The sequence below is a fragment of the Myxocyprinus asiaticus genome, chromosome 34 (genome assembly GCF_019703515.2).
Source record: "Myxocyprinus asiaticus isolate MX2 ecotype Aquarium Trade chromosome 34, UBuf_Myxa_2, whole genome shotgun sequence".
In the NCBI taxonomy this organism is placed as follows: domain Eukaryota; kingdom Metazoa; phylum Chordata; class Actinopteri; order Cypriniformes; family Catostomidae; genus Myxocyprinus; species Myxocyprinus asiaticus.
Window position 1 is genome coordinate 31,998,811 of NC_059377.1, and position 15,753 is coordinate 32,014,563.

The window sequence follows — 15,753 nt, forward strand, 5'->3', positions numbered from 1 at the left end:
CTAGTTTGTATACATTGGACACAAGTATATGTGAATGTGTGCTGGAAGCTGGTCTTGTGATGGCAGCACAAGTTTTTTTTCTGTTGTTCAAATTCTGCGTCCTCTCTAAGATCATGCTTTCCTACTTCAAAAGTAGACCATAATGTGACAAAATCTCACCAAATACATTACAGGATACAGAGCTACTAAGAGGAACCAAAACACCTTTATTTCTAATGTGAAAGTTACATAATGAGAATTAGGGATGCATGACATTTCAGTACTGGCCAATCTTAGTGTTCTTATCAGTTCTCCATCTTTTCCAGTATACATTATGCTTTAATGCCTAATTTCATTTATATATGCATGTAAAACAAACAAACAAAAAAAAAAAATCTTAGCCATCATCAACTGTTTACTTATCGACCATAGCATAAAATAATTACCAGCCAAAATTTCCATTTTATCCCTAATAAGGACTCAAAGTAGAGAGAAATGGGAAGGGCACAAGCTTTCTTCAACCACATAATCAGTCACTAAATGCAACACAGCATCTTCCCTAACGTCATTCCAAACGAATGGTGACATTAAACTCATATTTATGTAGACAGCCATCTATTTCATAATCAAAAATAGTTTAAGACTTAGGCACCCCAAGCTTTAACGAAACGCCTACAAGCCTAATTTCAAAGCCAAATTCAAGTGCTTATAATCACTGTGTATCTATGTCCACAACGCTTAGCGTTTGGGTTTTACATGAGGAAAATACACTACATTTAATTAAATTATATGACTTATTGATGGAGATCTTAAGAGTAAAGGCCTTACGGGGCTGGCAGCTCCACACATCCGATATGAATCCATGCATAACATTTTAGACTTGACATCGCTGTATTCAGATTTGAAGAGCACGCCGGCAGTAGTAAACAGTAGTTTATTTACAGTATAGGGAATTCGGTGCATATTTTACCTGCAAAGCTTCACGCGGGTCTACCCATTCTGCTGTCTGCATATAAACACACTCGCGCGAGTCAGGCGGATGTACCGCAGAACAGCTGATCAAGCACGTGACGCCGGAAGGGAATCCAGCGCGGGCATTCAAAGATTACAGGCCCGGGACAGTTGCAGCTGATGTGGGCGATATTTTATCGTTATGTAGAAAGTTATAAATAACTCTTCTAATAAGAAGTGTAGCGGTGAGGTAGATTATGGAGAGGTAAAAAACAACGACAAACCCACACTTTTGCGGATAATATTTAGTTTTCCCCCACAAAAAAATACTGAGGCGGTACATGGTAATGTACAGTTATGGCCTTATTTGATAGTGAATAATTACCATATTGATATACCTGTCTATGTAATTACCTGATACGCCATGGTACTTAAAATAATACAGTACTATTACCATGAATCAATGTCCAAAAAGCATAATAACAGAGTGATTCAAGGTAATTCAAAGAATGGCACTTGTTTAAAAAAAACACGGTCTTACCAAAGTAGGTTAAAAAAAACATGGCAAAACCAGTTCTTTTCGTTGGTGTTCCCTTTATGATAACCAAAGAAATGACTGTCGATCCACAGTTAACATTTCTCATAACAATTTCAAACACATTGTTATGAATCTCTTGTAGTATTTTAGCCATCACTGAAGTTCCCTCCCTTCCATTTGGAAAATGAAAGACGTTGGGTTATATGGTATACATGTATGGACAGGCATGAGCCTTAGTTTTTAAACACATCTATTCTTCTTTTCAGGGCCACAATTCAACTGCTAAAGAAAATCTCTTAAAAAATGACATCACCGGGTAAGTGTATTTCTTTAGCTCAGTTTGAAATGGTAAGACCTGTGTGTATGCACATGGAAATAGGACAATGTCCAAATAGTTATTAGCATAAAATGAATTGTTTTGTTCTCAAGAATGCCAACACAGTTAAAGGGATAGTTCACCCCAAAATGAAAATTCTCTCATTTACTCACCCTAATGCCATCCCAGATGTGTTTGACTACTTTGTTGTGTTCTGAAGAAGAAAGAAATATTTTTAGAATATCTCAGTTCTGTTGGTCCTCACAATGCAAGTGAATGGTGACCAGAACTCAGAAGGTCTAACAAGGACATTAAGTCAACATAAAAGTAATCCATAAGACTCCAGTGGTTAAATCTGTCTTCAGAGGCGATATGATAAGTGTGGGTGAGAAACTTTTTTACTATAAATCTCCACCTTTGACCAGCCCCAACCAGTAGGTGTCTGAATGTGAAAGTGTAGATTTACAGTAAAAAAGGACTTAAATATGACTGATCTGTTTCTCACCCACGCCTATCATATTGCTTCAGAAGATATGGATTTAACCACTGGAGTCCTACGGATTACTTTTTTACTGACTTGATGTCTTTTTTAGACCTTCTAAGTTCTGGTCACCATTCACTTGCATTTTGAGGACCAACAGAGATTTAAAACCTCTATATAAGTTGAGATCTGTCTGGTTCTTGAGTAAAATGGCTCAAAATGTAATGAACAATAACAAACAGTACAGCTTTATTTAAAATTCAGTAGTGTACCATCTGAAGAACATGTAGAGAGAGAGACAGAGAAAGAGAGAGAACTAGAAAGTGCTGTTTCTATTGTGTTTTATCTAATACACAATAATGTAGTAATGTGCTGCTTGTTTCTAAACAGAGATAATACGTCCCAGGGTCTCTGGCAACAGCTTTCGTAAAAGACAATACTGCTTGGCTGAATATGCCACTGTTAACACTGAACATCATTCCCTGCATATTGTAAGACTAAAGATTTTAACAGAAAATGAGAGACAAACATTAAATAATACTCTAAAATAGCAAATTATATTCATTTAGGGGTGTAAATGTATTTGCTCTGACAATATTGCATCTTGACATCTGATCACAATTTGGTTCGGTGCGATTAAATTATTTTGCTACTTTTTATCATATTATTTTCAAAAACATGCTGAAGACACAAATGGGACAATCAAACGTGTCTACACAGAAAGTGGATCTGGAATTGGTGGATTTTTTTTACAACCAAAAATAAGTCAAGAATTGTATTTCGGGTAAGAAATGAACGAATAATACATTGGGTATTATTAGAGTAATTATAATTCATTGTTCAATACTTTTATCGATGCATTGAATTTTTATTGTCAGGTTGATTCCTTTTTACACTCCCTAATAAATAGAGCATTTTAAATAAAGAACAGTCATGTTTAATTTATGCTTTCCGTGGCATTTCAACTGTAAAATCTGCAATATTCCACAAAGTCCATCCAAAGAATGAGGTCTTAGCGAGACAAAACACCTTGTGCACAAGGCACAACCATAAATAGGCTACAATTGGATTCACTGCTGTCCATTTGTCTAAATGGGATTTAGTATGTATTTTTAGGAGTTTATGAACTGGCAGTGGGCAGAGCTATCATCATGCTCCTCCTTACATGGGAGCTCCTCCTCCTGTTTAATAGCAATGATAAAACGAGTTTGTGTAGATGCATTCTGCTCCAACACACCAATGTCTTGTTTCCCAGATATCTTGTTTTCCTCTGTCCTCTTATCATTTTCCTTTGCATCCCTGTATTCTCCATCTTCCTCCATGGAATCATCTTCCCTTTCTCCTTCTTGTTGGTCCATTCTCTTGTGCTTATCGTCCTGACTATGCCAGTTGTGACCATGGAAAAAGCTGAGAACAGTCTCTTTCGCCACACCTAGTTGAGCAGATAGTGTATGAATTGCCTCTTGGTCTGGATGAAGTCCCACTTCCTGAATGAAACTCTGCAGGATAGCATGGGCTTCCGGTGGTAAAAACGTGCCTCCCAGACTTGGGCCTATCGGAGTCCTGTCTCTGCCAGTGATTATTTGGGGCTGTGGGAAGGGTTGATGGTGCGATAGTGGATTTTTCTGTAGTTGCTTTATTAGCCCCACATGCTGTGGTATCATCTATAGGAAAATAAACAAATTAGGCAAATAACTATGACACACTTAAGGGATATTTCACCCAAAATTGAAAATTCTGTAATCATTTACTAACCCTCATGTTGTTCCAAACCCATATGACTTCCTTTTTCCCATGGAACAAAAAAGGCAGAATGTTTGGGTTTGATGAACTTAATCACCATTCATTTATCATTGTATGGAAAAACGATGCAATGAAAGTAAATGGTGACTGAGGCTGTCAGTCACTAAAATTCTGCCTTTTGTGTTCCACGGAAGAAAGTCATACAAGTTTGCAACAACATGAGTGTGAGTAAATGATGACAGAATATATATTTTAGGGTGAACTATTAATAAAGAAGGGTTTTAATAGGTTTACATTAGCATGAAAGAAAATAACTAGGCTATATGAACCATTTTTTCAATGTTTAAAGGAATATTCCAGGTTCAATACAAGTTAAGCTCAATCACCAGCATTTTTGGCATAATATTGATTATTGATGTCCCTCTTTTTCTTTAAAAAAGCAAAAATCTGGGTTCCAGTGAGGCATTTTCAATGTAAGTGAATGGGGTCCAATCTGTAAATGTAAAAATATTCACTATTTCAAAAGTATTGCCACAAGACATAAACAATAGCCCCAACTTTGCATTAAGGAAAATTGCCAGAGCTAAATTTACCAGTATTTTCAAAAGGGTCGTGTTCACACCTGACCTCGAAACTGGAATTTGTAGGTAATTTTCTGGAAAAGGCTGTATGTCTGAATGTGATTTTAGTGTGATAAAATCGCTTACTAACCTTTTATGTGTAAAGTTATAGCCAATTTTACAACTTCATTGCCATGACGATGTAATGTCAACAAACCCTAAAATGAGTGTAATATAAAAAAATTTACAGCTCAATTAATACATGAGTTTTAACAGAAGAATTACTGTAATTATAAGCTTCACATTTCTGCCTTTAAACCCTCCAAAAATTGTAGTTGGAAAAATGCCTCACTTTTTTTTTTTAAAGAAAAGGACAAATGAGTCGAAATAATTTCTTGTGGTAATCAACATTATGCCACCAATTCTGTCGACTGAGCTTATCTTGTATTGAACCTGGAATATTTATTTTATTTGTTAACTTTAATGAGCACAGTAGAAAACTGTATGTGTGCGTGTGTGAGCACTCACCTGCAATGGTTCAGGCAGTGGTCTTGTGTGTATTTCTTGAAATAGTGTCTGCCCTGTATTGCTCTCTTGGTCATAAATAACATCTCGCTCTGGTTGGCTGAGATTTAGGAACTGACGTATCAAAGTCAGATTTTCCCACAGGGTACGATTGTGAGGAGATGGATCCTCCTTCCAGCGCAGCAGCTCACACAGCCAGCCCTAACACACACGCACACATGCACAAATGCATATTTACTCCACTTTCAAAACTGGGAGTAATTTTTATAATCATTATATATTTATGCATATTTTTTTCCAAAAATAAAACCAAACAAAAAAGTACCATGTTTGAACATTTTTACCAAAATTACCAACAGGTACCATGGTAGTACCATGTTTTTTGGACATGGTACTATGGTAATACCACTTTTTGTTTTTGGACATGTACCATGATAATAAAAGGCTTTTTAGGAAATCTACCATGATATTCTTTGAATTTTTATGGTATATTAATGTATCATGGCATTGCCCTCTGATGCCATCACTGTACAATGGTACCATCAAAGTACTTCTGTGTAAAGGTTGTAGAGATTTGTTGTTGAATCTATTGTGCACCAGTTTTAAAGATGTATTAGATTCCTTCAGTATGTTCACATGCACGCATACCTGGCTTTTGGCTGCCGAAACTTTTGCGAACAAAGCCTGTGACACTTTGGCCCGTCTCATTTCCTGCTGTATTTCATCATAGATGCCAGAGTTTATGCCATAATCATCAGATTCCACTTTCACTACAATGTCCTTGGCAACAGGTGACAGTTTTGCCTGTGGAGATAATTACTTTTTTTTCATTATTATAATAAACAGTCCTTTTTTGCACATTAGAAAACATGATTCATATTACACATAAGAACCTATCCATTTTTAATGTCAATGAACCTGAATGGGCAGTGGTGAGCTGGAGCTTGTGTTGTAGGTACTGCTGAGGTTGCGTTCTCTTTCATCCAGATAGATCGAGTCTCTCTGACTCTGTGGCAGTTGTAGGAAGGCCTGCATGGCCCTCAGGTTCACTAAAAGAGACTGAGATGCGCACCGTGGGTCCTCTTCCTTACGCAAGATCTCAGACAGCAGGCCCTAACATGCATATATGAACAAAATTACAAATATTATCAATAAAACAATGACACACAATATTCAGGAAGTCAAATACAGGAAATGTCTTAGTGAATGGAATACTTGTTTACTTTATACTGCGCAGTACATACTGTGTACTACTATTAAAAAAACTGTAAGTATTTCAAAACAGTAGTATGCTACAGTATAATGTCATCACATGACCTCATCATGTTGCATGCTTATTTCAGAGAGTGGCTTCCAGTTATCATCAGTTATTTTGCACTTTTTAATGCAATTTTGTATAAAAAAAAATAAAATAAAAAATAAACTTTTTGCAAATAGATTGAGTGCAGAAGGGAATGTCAAAAATCGTGGTCGACATTGCTTACGGTTCATTCATCATGCTGGAAATAGTAGGTCAAGTCGAGCACATTGCATTGTGTGATACAGTATTATTTGCAGTATGCTCTGTTGTATACTGTATAGTACCTGCCAAAGGGTTAACAGTCATTATTTTTTGTAGTATTGACACAATGCCCCCATTATAGTCTATAATGAGTCATGATGCCAGCGTTTTGGAACACATGTGATTAAAAATTATGTATGTCTAATAGTATGATAAAAATCCTTAATAAAATGTACAGTATTTAGCAGAGATGAATTATGTTACATAGGATTCTACCATGTTACCTGAGTTCTATTAATGGCTACTCGTGCAAACACTGCTTGGGAAATTCCTGCCCTTTTCAACTCCTCGCGCACCCAATGGTAGATTTCAGGTGACACATCAGAGACAGGGGAGGAACCTCGAGCTACTGTGGGTGGTGACACATTACAGTTGGGTGGAGTCCTTAGTGGCACAGGATGAGCCCCGTGTGAGTGTGTGTGGGCATGTGTGAGAAGTTGAGACATGGCATGCTGCTGAGACAGGAGCTGAGCCATCACCAAACCAGGCATTCCAGCTTGCATCTGTACAATACTATGTGGCTCCGCCACCCTATCTTCTATTGGTTGCTGGTACATGGTGGGTTGGCTGGAGGATGAGGGTTGGTTGCAATGCCTGTCCATCTCACCTGCATGGAGGTAAAAATCTTCAGTAGCTCAGCATCCATATTAAACCTAAATAGGTGCTTATTTTATATTACAGCTGTACATCTAGCCTATGCATATTAATACAGCTAGGCTGAATTAAACCTTTTTTAAGATAACATTACTTTTTATTCAAATATAAGAATGAAGCAGAATAGGTGAACAAAAAAGCAAAGCACAGAGAAGTGTATGCATGGATATGAGTTTTGGAGTTATACAGTATATTGCTACTTACTCATCATAGCTTTGGCCCTCTTGTGGTGTTTGTACCACTGGCCAAACTCCTGACATCTTGCAGCAGAGATGCTGGCGTAGTAAGTGCCATTTACCACTGATGAAATCATGCTCTTTATAAGAAACATAAAAAAAATATACAGTAGAATGGTTAATAAATTTAGGCATGCAAAAGTAGATTTTGGCTCTCATTTGCCTTAACTGTCACAAGAATATAGTAATTAGGTGGAGCATACTGAATTATGTCTTGAAGTGTGTTTTGGAGACAACAAAAAGTGTTCAGAATGTAAGGATGTGCTAGAAGTTTTGTCTCCTTGCAAAATAGTTTTAATAGCTAGTTCTCAAATCTTAATGATAGGGTGTATTCTTCAATGGAGAGAATAACTAACCATAGTGTCCTTGAATGAGGCACTTAACCCAATGTTGCACCATGTAATGTACTATACGATAACTTTTGGATAAAAAGTGTTTTGCAGTTCGTATGTTGTATGGATGGTGTGTTGTGAATATTAAGTGTATTTATAGTAGGGCTACACAATTAATCGAAAAAATAATAAAGATTACAATTACAACTGTCGCAATTATATAATTGTGAAAAATTTTAAATACAGCATTCCATTTAAGTGTACTCCCTTTGCGCAAAAAAAAACTATTTTCACATTTTTGGGGGGGCCGTTGTGTGCATGAATGCAAAGGCAAATCTGATGTATTTAAATTAGTCTAAAGACATAGCAGTAATGCTCACTATCTAAATTATACTGTGTGCAGTTTATTCAAAATGTGAATAACATTTTTGTTTTCCATGCAATCAAATTATTAAATCAATTCAGGAGCACAGTTCTCAAGTTGTTTTGATGCATAGCCTACATAAAGAATATAGCATGCAACTGCCCCACACAAAATAAGTATTTAAATGTAAATTATATTAATTGAAATGAATAATTGCAATTACATTATCAAAGCAAATAATCAGCAATTATGATTATTGTCATAATTGTGCACTCCTAATTTACAGTGTCTGTGTGTACATATTTTGTGAAAGTGTGCGTACCTGTGATAGTGGACACTCTTTAGCCAGTGAGCTCTGATTCATCTCTTTCAGCAGCTCCTTTAGGGCATTTCTCACAGTGGAATGAGTCCACTGCTCAGCGGGCAAGTCCTCTAATTTAGAAACACTAAGAGAGAAAGAGAGAGAGAGCGCAAGTGAGTTAATCACAAATAATTATTATTCCACAAATAGCTATATTATGAAAAATGTATGCTCAAAACTTTAATTTCAATAATTTAATACTGTAGTCATCATTAAATATAATTATCGATCATAGATCATCCTTACTCATAAATCAGATGCTGTGAAAAATAGGTGTGCATGCATGTTGTACCTGTTTAGCTTTATTCTTAATGTGATGATATGATAAAGGTCTTGAAGCATGTCTCCTACTGTTGCATCCGAGGTGTCAGTCACAGTGGACAGGGCTACAGGGTTCCAATGACCAACCTGAATTTGACCTGAAACACACATATACATATAAGAGAGCATGCATACTTACTTTTGGCTTGATAAATCCAACTTGAATTGAATATACACTCACTGAGCACTTTATTAGGTACACCTGAACATCTACTTATTAATATGATTATCTAATCAGCCAACCGTGTAGCAGCAGTGCAATGTATAAAATCATGCAGATATGGGTCAGGAGCTTCAGTTAATGTTCACATTAACCATCAGAATGGGGAAAATATGTGATCTCAGTGTGATCTAACTGCTGATCTCCTGGGATTTTCCACACACAATAGTCTCTAGAGTTTACTCAGAATGATGCCAAAAACAAAAAACTTCCAGTGAGTGGCAGTTCTGTGGATGGAAATGACTTGTTGATGAGAGATGTCAGTGGAGAGTGGCCAGACTGGTTCGAGCTGACAGAAAGGCTACAGTAACTCATATAACCACTCTGTACAATTAAGGTATGCAGAATAGTATCTCAGAATGCACAGCATGTCGAACCTTGAGGCAGATGGGCTACAACAGCAGAAGACCATGTCAGGTTCCACTTCTGTCAGCCATGAACAGAAAGCTGAGGCTGCAGTGGGCACATCTCACCAAAACATGACAGTTAAAGCCTGAAAAACTTTGCCTGGTCTGATGAATCTCGATTTTTGCTGAGGCACACAGATGGTAGGGTCAGAATTTTGCGACAACAGCTTGAATCCATGGACCCAACCTGCCTTGTATCAACAGTCCAGGCTAGTGGCTGTGGTGTAATGGTGTGGGGCATGTTTTCTTGGCACACTTTGGGCCCATTAACACCAATCAATCATCGCTTGAATGCCACAGCCTATTTGAGTATTGTTGCTGACCATGTGCATCCCTTCATGGCCACAATTTACCCATCTTGTAATGGCTACTTCCAGCATGATAATGCACCATGTCACAAAGCAAAAGTCATCTCAAACTGGTTTCATGAACATGACAATAAGTTCACTGTTCTTCAGTGGCCTTCCCAGTCACCGGATCTGAATCAAATAAAACACCTTTGGGATGAGGTAAAATGGGAGATTCGCAGCATGATTGTGCAGCTGACAAATCTGCAGAAATTGTGTGATGCAACATGGACTAAAATCTCACAGGAATGTTTCCGACATCTTGTGGAATCCATGCCATGAAGAATTGAGGCTGTTTTGAGAGCAAAGGGAGGCCCTACCCATTATATTCAGTCTATAGTTTCCTAATAAAGTTCTCAGTGAGTTTTTATTATTTATGTTTGTGTGTTCCAGTGTGTATGTGTGTACCTGTAGCCAGTGCAGCTGCAGTGTGCGTGTAGCCCAGCTCTTGCAGTGCAGCCTCAGTGATCTGGCTAAACAGTAGGTCTTTCCTCAAGAGAACAAATTCTGCATGCTCTGACCTCTTTCTCTCAGAGGGTGAGATATCACCCTGCTCCACCATACAGAACACAGGAAGCAGACTGCCTATATGGGTGCAGAGATATGATATAACCTATCAAACATCTACTAACGTTCACCACACGTTTGAGTGTGAAAATTGTGTATGTCTGTGTGTGGAGAGATACAAACCTATCCTTCTAACGGCGTTTGATAATGTTGTTGGTTTAGAGGTCACAGGTGTGACTCCATGTCCAGGTAAATCTCTGGCATTCTCCATACGGGCCATTTTACAAGCAGAGTAAGAAGGTTCACAGAGGACTGGCCCTTGACTGTTACTAGTAGTTGCCATATGGTCCATCATTTTTTATGTTCAGTTATCACAAGCTACAGCAAAATAGGAAAGCAAGAGATAAGGAGAAGATCAGAGAAAGAAGCTATAGGCTAATGGCTAATGGGCAACTTAAAACCTGTGCGCATTAACACAGAAAAAAAGCTTTTACTACTCCTTAGTTACTACAAAGGTTGCTATGTAAAGGCAGCACAAACAGCTAAGCAACAACAAGACGCTGCTGCAAATATTTTCGATTATTCTGCTCTCCAGCCTTATCTGCCTCAGCTCTATAAATGTAGCCAAGTATATATCTTTTTTAAATATACATCAGTTTGTAATTGTAAAGCACAGCTACAGGTGCTGCATATATGCACAACCTATTCCGTATTTATGCTGCCATCTAAATTTCGTCGTTCTCCTTTCTTTATCATATTATTAAAATAAATCACTTTACAGACTGCGGTACCTTTTTATCCTGCAGACGGTTCTCCGAACATGCCAGCAGAGCGAGCGCTCGACCCAGGATCGCTCACAAAACAGGCGAAACAAAAACACTCTCTCCTGTCCGGCGGGTGTTTGATTTCTTCTTTAAAGATTCATGCGATCTCTTTGTTCTTAGCGAACATAAAAATCTCACAATAGAGTCAATAAAATAGGGCTAGGATGGAGTAAACGATTCTCATAACATATCCCTCGAACCGAAATGCGTAACTAAACCTCCGGGCAGCCCCAGAAATGAGATCGCCGTAAAACCAACCAATCAGCTTCCAGCGGAAGTGTCGCCTGTCAGAGTTAATGACTATGCTATTACAGATCCATGTTCATAATTACAGCTGTACCTCCAAAAGACTCATTTTCGTCGAGCAGCTGCGATTGCACTGCTTCTAAAAATGCGGCAGTGGCATGTTTATCTGTAAACAATATAAAATTTCAATATAATGGCTACATAAAATAATATAATAAATAATCTAATTTAGTGAATAGCAAAGATTCAGGAGCCTATTTTAGCATTGTGAAATATCTCAGTATTATTGTATATTGCTCATGATCTGCTTCAGTCTACATCAGTGTGCCACTACTTACAATAACCACACTGCACATATAAACATAGAAAATTGCAATAGTACTGCAAGACATTTAGGAAATATTTTCTTGATCTGAGCCTTTTGTCCCAGTGACCCAGAGAGATTGGTAATAAAAATGTATAAACTCAGATGCCAGTTGACTTTCTGCTTGTATCTGTCTCTATATCTATTATAATGGAGCACTCAGTGTACCATATTTAGGGCCCAAGCACTGAAAGTGCAGAGGACCTATTGTTCTTCTAAGGATTATTATTTAGGGCCCAAGCACTGAAATAGCAGAGGCCCTATTGTTCTTTTAAGGATTATTATTATTATTAGGGCCCAAGCACTGAAAGTGCAGAGGCCCTATTGTTCTTTTAGGATTATTATTATTATTAGGGCCCAAGCACTGAAAGTGCAGAGACCCTATTGTTCTTCTGAATATTATTATTATTAGGGCTCAAGCACTGAAAGTACAGAGGCTCTATTGTTCTTCTAAGGATTATTATTTAGGGCCCAAGCACTGAAAGTGCAGGGGGGCTCTGTAGCACCCCCATTTTCACCTACAGTCACCAAAGTTGGTACATATATAGTTCTCATCAAGCTGAACAACTTTCATACAGTCCTTAGCTCCACCCAACAGGAAATCGGCCATTTTGGATTTTCTGAAAATCGCAGGCTCTGAACTTTTAAATGCTTCTCCTAGGGGATTCATGTGACTGGCACCAAATTTATGCAACATCCTGCCAAGACATTGTAGATGCTAAATTGCAAACAGATTTTTGATATTTTGAATGGTGTCGCCATGGCGAAGCAATACATTTATGGTGAAAATGGGAAACTGGAAGTGCCATATATCTTCTGTGTGCATTGTGTGATTTTGATGAAAAATCAGCTGTATGTTTTGTAATGGGGGCTGATCACATTGATATGGCTATTATGGGTTACAGTCATAGCACCACCAACTGGCAGCAGGAAGTATGGCACTTTTTACAGACTTGGAAATAGCCTCTTGTTGTTTACATGAAATGTTTAAAAATTATTTAGAATAATGTCAAGACACTACTGATGTAAAATTGTAAAGGAATATTTGATATCTTAAATAATGTTGCCATGGCAACGCATTCATTTTTATTATTCTTTTCTTCCTATATTTGGGTGTTTTTGAGGCACTTGGCATGCTTCAAATTTAATGAAATTTTACATACACACATCAGAGTTGTCGGCTATTAGGACGTCATTCATGTGTTTGTGTCTGTGAGAGCGCGGGGCTTTGTGTTGTTTCCGTATTGCCACGCGTCTCTCAGTCTTGCGTCATGCCCTGCCTTATGTCTCTCTCTTTCTTTTATTATGCAGGTGCCGCAGTATTTTCAGCTCCATTGCCCTGGTTACTTCATTACCTTGTTAGCCGATCATCTGTGACACCTGTTCTCCTCGTTTTCCCTCTTGATTTCTCTCCCATATATTATCCCCATGTGCTCTGTCTTGTGCCAGTTCGTTGTCTCTGTAAACGGACGCAGCAGAGACAAGATGGGCATCTTCCTTTTTCCATCTCCCCACATGGTATTTTCCACCCGTCAGCGCATGATCCAGCTCATACACCTTCACAACGTCTGTCAGAGGGGAACTGTTGTGAGGGACTTTGCCTGTTATTTTTTGATTGCAGTGGACGAGCTGGATTATGATGAGTCAGACCTGAAGGAGGTATTTAACATCTGCCTCGATCAACCTCTCAGTCAGTGGGAGATGGAGAAACTGTGGCACTTGGGCTTTTGGGACTTTGTTTATCACCTTTTCCATTGTGGTGAGACTGATCTCCCATCAGTCAGATGGATCATACCATTGTCCTACCCACCTCAAGCCCAGTCCCCAGTCCTCCTATGACCCATAAACAGAGGAGGAGGAGGAGGAGGAAGAACAGTTCAGCTGCAGCCCCCCATCTGTTCCTACTGCCGACCACCAGGAGGCAGAAAAGCCTGCTGGTGACCACCAGGAGGCAGAGAAGCCCACAGCTGACCGCCAGGAGGCGGAGGAGCCCGCTGCTGACCGCCAGGAGGTGGAGGGGCCCGCTGCTGACCACCAGGAGGTGGAGGGGCCCGCTGCTGACCACCAGGAGGTGGAGGAGCCCGCTGCTGACTGCCAGGAGGTGGAGAAGACTGCAGCTGACCGCCAGGAGGCGGAACCATTCCCGCAGCATTGCTTCCGACCTTCCAGAAGAGGAGGAGGATAAGGGCTCCTGTTCCCCAGTCGCTTCCAGCGCTCACGGCCATAGAGGCCGTTCCCCAGTTGCTGTCAGTGTTCCCAGCCACGGAGGCTGTTTCCCAGTCGCTGCCAGCGCTCCTGGACACGGAGGTAATTTCCCAGTCCGTCCAGTTCCCTGAGGCTGTTGACGTGCCTGTCCTGTTATCTGTGGCTGTCTACGAGTCCGTCCAGTTCCCTGAGGCTGTCAATGAGTCTGTCCAGTTCCCTGAGGCTGTTGATGAGTCCATCCAGTTTCCTAAGGCTGTCAACGAGTGCGTCCAGTTCCCTGAGGCTGTCGACGAGCCTGTCCAGTTCCCCGTGGCTGTTGTCAAGTCTGTCCAGTTCTCAGAGGCTGTTGACGAGCCCGTCCTGTTCCCTGTGGCCGTAAATGAGCCTGTCTTGTTTCCTGTGGCCATTCCTGACCGCTCCCCAGCGGCCATTACCCTTGTCCAGCCAATTGTGTCTGCCCAGTCAGCCCTGTTGAAACCCTTTTGGAACCTCCTCCCAGGCCACCAGACCCTGCTCTGGGCCTGGAGCCACTTCCATGGCCACCTGACACTGGTCTGTGCCTGGAGTCACCCCAATGGCCATCTGACCTCGCTCCATGTCTGATACCTCCATCCTGGTTTCCCCCACCCTCCCTCCCTTGTTTGTCTTGTCGGCTCCATCCTGGTCTGTCCTGCCGGCTCCGCCCTGGTCTATCCCGCTGGCTCCGCCATGGTCTGTCCGGCTGGCACCATCATGGACTGTCCTGCCGGCTCTTCCCTGGTTTCCCTCCCTTTCTTTTGTTCTTTTTGTTCTGTGTTAGTGCCTGTTATGTTTGTCTTGTCTTGTGTTTGATGTCTCCCTGGTGGGACGCTAGGTGGCATCCCTTTTGAGGGGGGTAATGTCAGGGTTCAGCCACTTCAGTTAGTTATGTTTTTATTGTCTTTGTGGCTGAGCTCTTTTTGTCATCTTGGCGGCATGCACTCACGTCAATGGTTTGTGTCTATCTCTCGCGACCTCGGGCGTGCTGTGTGTTGCGCTCGCTTTGCGCTGCGCGTCCGGGTCACAATCTGTCTTTACGTTGTGCTGAGTTTCGGTCACTTTGGTCTGAGATGTCGGGTTTATTTGTGGCCAAGCTCTTGCACAGGTGTCTTGTCTCATTTGTCGCCTGTTGCGTGCATCACGTGGCGGTTGCTTCACGAAGCACGCTCAGGTTTTGTCTAGTGTGAGAGTGCATGGCATCGTTTTGTTGGTGTTGCCGTGCATTCTCTTGTCTCATCTATCGTTTGGCATGAGCGCATGTTGCCTTGTAGTTTCTGGCAATATGCGCTCATGTCATTCGTGTTTTTGTGTCTGTGAGAGCACGTGGCTTTGTTTTGTTTCCATATTGCCACGTGTCTCTCAGTCTTGCATCATGCCCCGCCTTATGTCTCTCTCTTTCTTTTGTTTTGCAGCTACCGCAGTGATCTCAGCCCCATTGCCCTGGTTAATTCATTACCTCGTTAGCCGATCATCTGCAACACCTGTTCTCATCGTTTTCTCCTGATTTCTCTCCCATATATTCTCCCTGTGTGCTCTGACTTGTGCCAGTTCGTTGTCTCTGTTTAGTCATATCGGTCACGTCATGTTTATCTCCTGTCTAGTCTTTTTGATTGTGTTTGTTATCTGTCTGTATTTTTTGTATTTCTTTTTGTTTCTCTTTTGTGAGAGTTTTTATTTCTGGTTCCAGTTTTGT

General features: G+C 40.3%; 2 protein-coding genes across 7 annotated transcripts in view; both read right to left on the reverse strand.

The window, feature by feature from the left end:
- The window catches only part of LOC127424883 (TBC1 domain family member 5-like), a 40,202-nt gene extending 39,162 nt beyond the window's left edge, over positions 1–1,040 (reverse strand). For 2 of the 6 annotated variants that reach the window (XM_051670405.1, XM_051670400.1), the window contains exon 1: positions 950–1,040. The gene's annotated coding sequence lies outside the window, so the exon portion shown is untranslated. Of the gene's footprint in view, positions 1–807; positions 826–949 lie in introns of those variants that run through there. The other 4 variants (XM_051670401.1, XM_051670403.1, XM_051670404.1 and 1 more) reach the window with 4 other exon arrangements.
- Positions 1,041–2,492: 1,452 nt separating this feature from the next.
- On the reverse strand, positions 2,493–11,460 carry LOC127424885 (DNA-binding protein SATB1-like). The gene is made up of 11 exons (XM_051670410.1): positions 11,195–11,460; positions 10,587–10,781; positions 10,305–10,481; positions 8,894–9,020; positions 8,563–8,686; positions 7,513–7,624; positions 6,879–7,261; positions 6,012–6,206; positions 5,742–5,897; positions 5,097–5,294; positions 2,493–3,929 (listed from the first exon to the last, which is right to left on the reverse strand). The coding sequence occupies exons 2-11, from the start codon at positions 10,756–10,758 to the stop codon at positions 3,378–3,380; spliced, it is 2,196 nt and encodes a 731-aa protein (XP_051526370.1). The 5' UTR covers positions 10,759–10,781; positions 11,195–11,460; the 3' UTR covers positions 2,493–3,377.
- Positions 11,461–15,753: the final 4,293 nt, after the last annotated feature.